The 11,449-nt window shown below is 21.8% G+C and overlaps 1 protein-coding gene across 2 annotated transcripts; it reads right to left on the bottom strand.

The window, feature by feature from the left end:
- Positions 1-2,582: 2,582 nt before the first annotated feature.
- LOC112682686 lies at positions 2,583-8,346 on the bottom strand. 2 transcript variants are annotated; one of them, XM_025553368.1, is made up of 4 exons: positions 8,153-8,346; positions 3,139-3,211; positions 2,855-2,961; positions 2,583-2,767 (listed from the first exon to the last, which is right to left on the bottom strand). In XM_025553368.1, the coding sequence occupies exons 1-4, from the start codon at positions 8,156-8,158 to the stop codon at positions 2,657-2,659; spliced, it is 297 nt and encodes a 98-aa protein (XP_025409153.1). In that variant the 5' UTR covers positions 8,159-8,346; the 3' UTR covers positions 2,583-2,656. The 2 variants fall into 2 exon arrangements, with proteins under 2 accessions (XP_025409153.1, XP_025409152.1); XM_025553367.1 differs by lacking the exon at positions 8,153-8,346 and adding an exon at positions 7,137-7,353.
- Between the last annotated feature and the right edge of the window lie 3,103 nt (positions 8,347-11,449).

An 11,449-nucleotide genomic window follows, 5' to 3' on the forward strand; every position in this document is an offset into this window, starting at 1 on the left:
AATATAGATACCGATAGCAAAATGATAGCTAACTTCAAAAACTAAATATTTTGATTATTTTTATTTTTTGTATATTTGAAGTATTTTAGATATTTAGTATTATTTTTGAAGCTTTTGTCCTATTTTTTGCCAATATGCATAATAATATGATGCTTTATTTTTTATTTTTCATAAATATTGTTTATTTTGAATGAAAAATAGTACCTAATAATTTATGTAAGTAGGTATAAGAAAAATTCCCACATTCTTGTTTTTTTTTTTTTTTAATTGTTAAAAGAAGAAGGTTATTTTAGTCTTCTTAATACATTTATAAATTCATAAGATTATATTATAGATATTATTTCAAAAGATAAAATAAACTATCAATAAAAGATAATAAATTTAATTAAATTTCGGTTTCTATTTCTTTTTTTATTTTTATGTTTTTATGACATATTTTAAAGTTTTCTTAGTCATATTATAGTGCATATTTCAGTATTTTTTAATACTCTAAAATTCTACAATTCAACTGGAATAATTTCGATTACAGATATCATCGTCAATGTATAGATTTTTTTGGATAATTTTTGGAATTGCATATTTTGCATATTTGAATGATAATGATAATTTATTGTATATTTCTATATAATCATATAAAAAATACATATTTTTCAAATAATAAATGAAAAAAAAATTTAATTGTGTTTTGATTTATAAAATTAATTTTTTTTATGATTATATTTTTATTTTTAACAATTTATTACATTTGCATCCGTCTTATAATCCTTGATTAGGTTAAAATTACTCTTGTAAAAGTTATTTCAAGTACTATAATTGTCGCCACCGAGACCCATCGACAGCTTAATGTTCAGATAACTTGACACACGGCGGCAGTGCGATGTGATAACATTCAGATTACAAAAAATTGGGCGACGATTGTACTTTCATACTATTTGTTAGTGACATTGGTGTTATATTGTAATATTTTATCAGTAGTTTTCCTGTTCTAATTCAAATATTTTATCAATTTAAAAAATGGAAGTATAGTCATAGAATTTGCTTAAGTTTAACCATCGCAAGTATTGTCCAAAAATCTAGAATATTCTCAAATTAAAACAATTTGTGAAATATTAAGCCAAGAAATAAGTGACGAAAATAAATACATTATAAAGTTATTACTTAAAAATATCTCTTGTTTTAATTATACATAAATGGTGACTTGTCACGTAGACATTTTAAAGTATTAATCTATGCTATGTGGTAACTATAAAAACTCCGATTTTAAAAATTAAAAATCATATTTTCTAACTTTAGGTTGGTACTCATCCAAAATTAAAATATTTTTTTTTTTTAATTCTGAATTTGAATAACTGATTAATAATTATTTTTTCTGTAATTTGAAAATAATAGTAAATTGTAATAGTGTATATGATGTAATAAAATGTGTATATTCAACAATTTTTTTTGAATAAAAATCTAGTATTTATTAATAACTAATAAGTGTTGTTTATCTTAATTTTATGAGTTGTATTCTGCCATTTTTTTTTAACATTTTCAAACCTTAATGCAGCCTGGTAGCCATTTTAACCGAGTTTGTATTAAAAGCATGTCATAATTTGTTACATTGTTTTTATTTAATGAGTGCACTTATTAAACTGGTTAATATATTTTTTTAAAATACTGACGTAAAATTATTGAAAAATCAAGGTTAAGATTGAATACATTAATCAAAGACAAATACAGTACCTACACCCTTAGAATAAAATTAAATCTCTAGTAATTTATTGAATGTATTAAGACAATATGTTCACGAAATTAAAAAAAACTATAAAACAATAGTTAAATTATTTATTAATATTCTTAAATAAGTACAGAGGTATTGCAGTAACTAAATATGAATGATATATTTCGTTACAATGAATAAATTTAAATAAACTAATATTCTTAAGATTGTTTAATTTTTATCAAACACTTTAAAAATCGTCGTTATCAGAATTTTAATACATAATATTATTATTACATTTAGTAATAATAATTATGACATTTCACATTATTCGTCACTAAATTTTCTCAACAAATATATTTCTTAAATTTAGTATAAATTATTTTAAACATTTAATATTCGTCAACCAAAGGATCAATTTATCCATTATTAGCTAAGTCTTTCATATTATAAAATATTTGGAAGAACGAAATTTTATATAAGAATAATATATTCCTATATTCATAAAAAATGTCAAGATTTTAAATTTTAAAATATATAGTAAAATAATTGTTATTATTATTGGTTCAAACTTCATAATGTTAAATGACAAATGTAATAATAATATTATATTATTATATATAACTGAAACTCTTTTTAATGCAGTTAATTTAGTTTAACATGAATATTTGTTTTTATCTGTAAATTCTTGTTTATAAAATATTAGTCGGTTTTATTTTAATTGTTCTGTCTCTTAAATTTGATTTTTAAATATTTAAACTTTATTTTATAATCATCACTATTACACCCAAATCCACTCGGAACTATCATATATGTTAAATTAAAATAAAAAAGCAATTTGTAAAATCTTACTTTAATAATAAAAATAACATATTACCGATTAAGTAATACAATAAAATACAATATTATATTTAAGAAAAAGGTTTTAATATCACAAGCTTTTGTTTCACTTTATTAAGACATAACTTTTTTCTTTAACTTTTTAGTCTTTTTCAAACTACTTAATGAATTTCTCAACAATGTGCAGTATTCTTGTTGAAATGAAGTTACTTCATTGGCAGATATCTACATACAGAAATAATAAACACATTTTTAGAAAATTATTAATGAATTACAAAGAAAATTTATATTTTGAATAAAAATTGAACTTACTCTAGTACTTAATTTTTTGTTTTTGAATGAAGCCCTGATCAAACATATTTTTTCTTTTGGTACTTCAATTTTTTGTTTCGAATTTTTCGGCTCTTTATTTAAAAGTACTAGACACAAAAACAAAAATATCCGAATTTTAATTGAACTTTAATATGTAGTCACATTAAGATCCCTATTGATATTGAAACCTTCTAACAGATTTTTCATACAATAAACATTAAAATATTAAATAGAATATCTATAAATAGAGGTTATACAGATCTATGAAATAATAGGCAACTTACATAGTTTCATTGTTATTCTCACCGATCCACATGCCTGTGATGTATTAAATAAAATATTTAGCTCTTCCAAAAACTGCCAAACAAAAAATTAATTACATTAAAAATACCACAAGATGCTAATACATCACTAACTAATAGTTAAATGAATAAATTTTAAACTCAAATCTAGTGAAAAAAACCTTTTTTCAAAAATACAAAAGTTAAAAACTTTTTTTATAGATATACAAAAAAAGAAAACTTGTTTATTGAAATATTTACTAAATTGCGTTTTTAATTTTATTTATTTAAAAAATTAATCAAATCTATGTCATTTACATTTTAAGTGATTATATATTACCATATATTGAGTGACTATATATTTATTGATATGTTGAGTTTTGAATAAATAATCTAACGTGAGTCGTCTAAATAGTGTATAATGCATAAAAAGTAAAAAGTTTAGTAGTCAGTTCAGTAGTCAATTTAGTAGTATGATGTATATAATTGAACATGATCAGTGACAGAGCCAGAACTACTTATCAAAGTGAACCAACCCAGAGTTGTAATTTATATTTACTATTTCAAAAAAATGTAGTTGATATAAAATTTAGACGTTTTATTTTTATATGGTTTAAATATTTATTATATATATATATTATATAATTTTGTAATACACCGGAATCCACTTTATAAAAAATCAACAATTTTACACTAAAAGATAAAAATTATAATAAGTGTTTGCATGTCCATAAGGTATAGGATTGATATGATAAATTAGAGTAGCACAATACAAACATATAACATTTTGTTTTATAAATCAATTATTTGGACTTAGAATAATTTTACAAATTAAATAAATTGGACTTAGAAATATTTCAATAAAGTTAATATTATAAAGTCTTGAGTTATTTATTTCAACATTATTATTATTCTACATTGATTACGAAGCTGAACAGTTGAGTGTACTCATCTCTCGTTGCACTGTCCGGTACCCATATACCGGCATGCAACAATTATATGAGATAGCATTTAACATGCCATAAATATTAATATTAATAAATGGCTAATTTAGGGTACAAAGGTAAGTCGCTTCCTTCAGTGTACCCTAGACAAAGTCCTAAACCAGTGGTTTTCAACCTTTTTCAAATTGCAACACCCAATTTATATTTTTTTTTAATGTGACCCCTATGAATAATAAATAAAAGGATATGAATTTTTTTTAAATATACTTAAATAAATTAATAAAAATTTAAAAACAAAAATAAATAATATGAAAATGTATGTTAACAATTTTCTTATTTTATTGGGAAACATGTGTTTGAATTTTTAAAACTATAGTTTCCATATTAAATTTTATATTAGAAACTGCTATTCTTATATATGTTTTTTTAAACAAACTTATTATTAAATGTTATATTTGTGACTAAAGCAGCCCACACAGAAAATAATATTGAATAATATTTAGAATAATAAATGTTTCAATAAATGATTAATTTTTGTGACATGTAAATAGTCAATAATATCCATCAATATATTGTTCAGTTTCATTAAAAATGTCTAGCAAAGAAAACACAAATTTTATTCTTGTCTTGTTACATGGTGAAAAAAAAAATTATATTTCCTCTAAACATTGTCCAATGTTGCCGCCAATAAATTGTATTGATATTTTTTCAATAAAACATCACATCGTTGGTTAAAAGGCTATTTGGTGTAAGTGACACATTTCATATTTCTCAGGAGAACTCAAAAATGATATTGTCTTTATTTTTATTTTCAAAACGGTAAAATTATTGTAGTTTTAAAGATTTTTCAATTATTTTTTTCACATTTATCTATTATATTAATCTTTAATATAAATTAATTGTCATAGGAATATATTAATTTTTTGATTCTTTTGTAAGTATCTACATTATATTTTTGGTATTGAACATATTTTAATTTGCTTACTAGTACTTTTGTCGCATAAATAATTTACTAAAAAAATGCTTAAAACACCATCCAAAAAATGTATTTAGTGACACATATCCACATAATTACGAATATGTTAATTTAAACAAATTTTTTCTTAACAAATTTGAATAAAATGCATTATTATTTTAGCATTTATTATAATATTTTTTTTATTATTTTTATTAAAAATAAAAATGAACAGAATACAATTCATTCAATACAATTAACAAAATATTTAAATAACAATATACAATAAAAAAAATTCTTTTTAATTTGAATAAAAATTAAAATTAATAATTAACAACTCTTAAATAGTGTTACCTTGTGTGATCTATGTTTTCTTAATCAAATTTGATAATTATTTTATTATCATCAATATAAAAAATAATAATTGTTATCATAAATTATTTGGAAGTTTAAATTTTTATAAATCAGCTTTTAAATTTTCAGCTGTCACAATCATTAAAATTAAATTGAACTAATCTAAAAATTGTTATCACTTATCGCATTTCTTTTCTTATTTATTAGATATCACTCATTTGTTTACATAAAAAATATGCTGTAAGTGACATATTAAATTATTTAAGCGACAATATGGCATATGTCATTATTAAAAAAAATTGGGCGCATAAAACAAAATTATTACATCGCTTACTATTTGCTCACTCAATTAATAAAAAAGTCACAGACATCAAATGTTGTTTACACAAGACTTTTTTCATACATGTCGCTTACAGCATATAGTTTGATCATCGATAACACATTATAAAATTATGATACACTATAATAAAAACTATCTATGGATCCAGTAAAACATTGACAAATCTTGATAACAAGTGTCGCTTACAGCAAATAGCCTTTTAACCGACAATATGCTTAATTTTTCTTAGCTCTATCCATGTACTCATCACATTTTACTTCCCATAATAAAAGATGATCTCGGCAAACTTTAATGTTTTCTAAAATAAAGTTTTGTTCCTCGTTTCTATTCAAAAAAGTAATTTTAACATACGATTTAAATGATTTATTCGAAGACACACAATTGTTATGGTAACATATTTAGAAACTAATGAAATATACTAATGGAATATTTTCAATAGTATTGATAATGCTCTTAATGACACAATAATATTGACTACTTATCAATATCAAAATAATTTTAATTATTTCGATATATTGAACAAGTCTTCAATACAACCCACAAACTATCAATATTAATGTCAATATCAAATATTGATCTATATGATTGAACGTGTATGGACCGCTTAAAATTACTAAAATACACATATATGGTAAAAGTATAAAAATAATCAAATATTAAATGCCAATCCAATTAAGATTGGTAACCATATAGTTAATAATTTATCATTAAATAAGATTACCGCTACACACACATTGTAAATTTGTAATAATTAGATTAAATTAATATATTTTGATATGAATAACCATTTTTCATTATTTTTGGGGACCCTGAACTATCTTTTGTGATCCACAGGTTGAAAACCACTGTCCTACACAGCTAAAGATTTATTACCACTGAATACTGTATTGTCTTCTAGATCTCACAGCAACTATGAGCAACATAAATACATACTTCATAAGGTAAACGAGATATGAGGAGAAACATTTTTAGTACTATTATACAAATAATAATAATATAAGTTAAAATTAATACCTTTTCTAACTAAAGAAATACTTGTAGGCAATACCAGAATACCTATGGAATCAAAGAAGTTTTGACATAAAACATGTTATAGTGTTATGGTGCATAAGTGTGAAACAACACGGAAAGAAAGTCAATGAGAAATGAATTTACAATTGTACCTTATGTAAATATGGTTCTATCCATATAAATATTGACAGTTGAAACAGAACAGTAATGTGATTTTAAGCTTATTACAAATAAAATCGAAAAAAAATGCTTTAATATATCTTATAATTTTATGCTGATTTACAAATAAATTTGAAAAAAATTGACAAAAATTGGTTTGGGGATTTTCTCAACAAATACATCTTTTTCCACTTAAAAAAAAAAAAAAAAAACAATTGTACGCTAAGAAAAAACTTACTTTGCTTTTGTCGAGAAGTACCATTTTGATTAAAATGTAAACTGTATCGCGATTAATTAACGTGTTAAACCAATATCACACAATACATATGCTTTTGATGTCAGAGATAATACGTAAATTAATTATGTAGAGAGCAATACATTTTACTACAGTACGTAAACCACATCGTGATAGAAACTTAGACAACAATAGAGTCGTGTGATGACGGGTCTTTCCTGATAAAAACATTTGATAAGAATACTGAATGGTAACCAAACACTTTGTTCTTTCGTCGATTTCTTCATTAGTGCGTTACTACTAAAAACCTAATACGTCCAAAAACAGAACTAGGCATAAGTGTTCAATTGAATATTATTTGTTACCCGTTCGATAAGTGATGAAATATAATTATTAATCTCAAAATGCAAGTGTTCATATTTAATTAAGTAAAAATTAATTTATGTATCCAATTTTTTTATTTAAATAAGTTTAAAAGTAAATTGCATTTGATTTACTATTTAATTTGTAAACATTTTTTATTCATTAAATAACGTTTTACAAGAATTGTTTTTTGATGTCGATTCAAATTCAAAATTCGAGTAACTACTCGAAAAATTATGTGCTCGTAACATAATAATGAGTAAATACTTTAAAAAAAAAATCGAGTACTTGACAATTTGAATTGTGTAGAATAAATTCGTGGTTACCAATCTGTATAATGTTGTTATCATGATAATAATTTATCAAAGCAATAACAATCTATTACTAATAATTTAAAAAGGCCTACACACGACGATGAAACAAATTACAAAAGAACTTCATCAATCCGGATAATTGGGGCTCTAGGTTGTCCGAATTAAACAAAATAACCAAAAATCGTAAATTAGAAATTAAAAAAAAATGTATTGGATATTTTATTATACAATTTTTAATCTAATACATATGTATGTCTAACAATATTGAATCTAAAAAATAGTACATAATTGTATTATAATCAATACATAAGAGTACATAATACAGAACATAGTAAGGCTTACCTTCATTATTCACACTTGACACGCTTACTGGTTTAAAAAAAAACTGCTAATCTTTGATTGTCTTCCTTTCACAGTGATTTCTTTAATGATTAACTCGCGAATATGCCTTAGATACTCATAATACGCAGATAATTATTTCATCGTTGTTATCTTTTACGTATTAAATTGACAAGTTTAGATAGTCTAATAAACTAGCGTAACTTACATATTATAAACAGCTGTCCGGATTAAGTGAAGTCCAGACTAATGAGGTTCTACTGTAGTTTTCACCACTAAGCTGCATTGTCAGTTAGTTATATGAACACTTCGTGTTAAAATCGAGTGGTGCTTCAGTTTTTATTAATTTTAATTCACACGAGGTATTGCAGTTTATTTTTATTTATATTATTACATGAATTCAACGCAATTGCTATCAGTGGCAAGTGCTATTTTATCAAAGAAAAATACTTGTATTTAAATGTTACAATTCATTTTAAGAGCTTAATTTTACCAATATTAATGGTATTAACTATATTTGATTAGGTATATTAGTTTTTCCAGTATGGAAGACATTTTTTAATAAACATTTAACAAAATTGGGTTTTTTTTTATTCTTAACAACTTGATAAATACCTAAGAAATCATATACTTCATGTAAAGTATATTACCTTGAATTACAAGAATATTATAATAGTATCACTAAAACATATGTTTAGTGTAAACATAAATAATATACCAATTATTTGCTTAATGTTACATATTCAACACAATTTTATTTAAGTTTTACTATCCCTTCAATATTAATATTTTGTCTATATTATTCATGATGATGGATTCAGTTTATTGTAGTTTAGACATTAACAAAATTAGTATTATAGAATTTATATTCATTATTTAAATACAATTTTGAATTATAACGTATTGAAATGTCTGAAGTATTAATTTCTTAAGTTCAAAGGGTTTTAATTTTAAGACTACAAATAACTTCAATTTTAATCTTATGAAATAATAAAATAATCAACTATAATCTAATACATATTGAATTAGTTCTTTGAAATTTAAAATCTTATCAAGTTGGAAAAACAAACATTTATACAATTAATGCATTTTTTTTAAAGCCCCTCAAATCAAAATATATCAATTCGTGACATATTTTTCAACTTTTTATAATTTAATCACATAAACTTAAATTTCATAATTTATTTTAAAAATAAATAAATTATATATTAATAATTCATATTTTATTAAAAAATTAATACATTTAATGACTATAGTTTTATTTATATAACTGTATTTTAAATGAAAATAATAAGTCATAATATAACAATATTTATTCATTAGGTAATATGGTCTTCTATTCAGTTGTATGTTTATTACTTAATATCTAATGATAGATATAAAATAAAAATAACAGGATATTACTTAATATAATTTTAATTTTAGTTAATATATTATACAATGAAATAATTAGAAATTTTGATTAAGAATCTCTATACTAGGTATCTAAAACAAAAATTAAATGCCTTACAAATTAGAGAAACTTATATATATAATGAACTAATCAAATTTATAATATTTTCACTGAAAGTAGTTTTTCAATACAATTATAAAAATATATCTTGAAATTTAAATAATTAAGCATTTAAAAAAACGAAAGTCAAAAAAAAAATACTTTAAATAAAAGTATACAGTTATAAATATATATAGTAAATATATATAAATATAGTATAAATTAAAAATAATGTAATAATAATTTTATATAATGAAAAAAAAATATATAGAAAAATCAATGATGTTACACAATAAGATTATTTACCCTTATATTAATTAATTCACAAAAAAAACATACAACTATATATAGTGACATTTTGACTAGCCAATACATGGAAATTATAAAATATTACAGATTTTGGAATATGGCAAAATATTCTTTATAGATATTGATAAAAATAATAGAAACCAATTTTCATATGTTCATTCATGATACAAAATTTGAAAGAAAAAAATTATGAAATATTATAAGTAACAATAATGAAATATAATTTGGGAAAAACATACACATATTTGAATGTAACTCAGTCATAATATATATAGTGGTTTTAAATTACTTAAAATTGGTAGTAAAAGTGGTATAAATAATTACAGTATTATATAATAATAATATTTACTATAGATACAGTTATATATTATAAACCTACCAGTCAATCAAAATTATTTAATACTAAATTGACTTATAAAATCAATCTACTAATATATCATTTTTAACATGGTTTATAGTGGATCAGTCTAATATGTCCATTATAAATAATATAGGTACATTACAGTATAAACTTCTTTTAATCAATTAAATTTATACTAATACTAATATATGATTTAATTGTAGTATTTTATACATATTGTATGTTTATGATACAAAATAAATGTAAAATCTTACAAAACTTGATGAATATAAAATTATTTTGATTAACTTTTATCATTTTATTTAAAAAATTATAAACAACAGTAATAAATTAAACATGACAATATAACATAACTATTACTTATAGTTAGGACTTGGAAAGTTGATGCATTTTCAAAAATTCTAAACAGCAAAAAAGATTCAAGTGAAATTTTTGTGATAAATTAAATGCTGAAGATTTGGCTAATTCCAAATGTTCTCTTATAAATTCAATGGACGTGGAAAAAAGTTTTTCTAAATATAAATATTTACTGTCCAATAATCTTCCTTATAATGTTCCTTCAAATTTGACAAAAATAAACCAATTCCTTAAACGCAAAGAAATAGTTTTATACGAGTAATTGATAAACTTTTATAATTTGTACTTGAAAAATTATAAAAAAAAAATTATTTATATAATTTTTAAGTTCATATTTTACAGTCATTATTTATTATTTTTAGGTTATATTTACATTTTTCTAATGTGATTTTTTAATATTTTAAAGGTATCAACTTCTGAGCTCTACTTATAAGATATTACATTTTGTGGTATATATTGATGATAAATTAACTGTTTTTCACTAAAATAACATAACAAAAACCATCTTTTATTTACAAAAAAAACATGGAGAAAAAATAATAAAATTTTTGATCACAGGTGATAAATTTATACAATTAATATGACAAACAAAAATTATAAATAAAGATAAACAAAAAAAAAAAAGTTTGTTTTACTATTTTATGATTCCATGATGTTTGAAGATATTTTAATAAATAGCTGTCAATATTAATAAACAATCACAGCCTATTGGGTTTAATTCAATTTTTTTCATTATGTAACTAATATTCTAAAGTATGAGAATAATAAATAAGAAAAATAT

This window comes from Sipha flava, unplaced genomic scaffold, assembly GCF_003268045.1.
Source record: "Sipha flava isolate LNK unplaced genomic scaffold, YSA_version1 208_pilon_pilon, whole genome shotgun sequence".
Classification (NCBI taxonomy): Eukaryota; Metazoa; Arthropoda; class Insecta; order Hemiptera; family Aphididae; genus Sipha; species Sipha flava.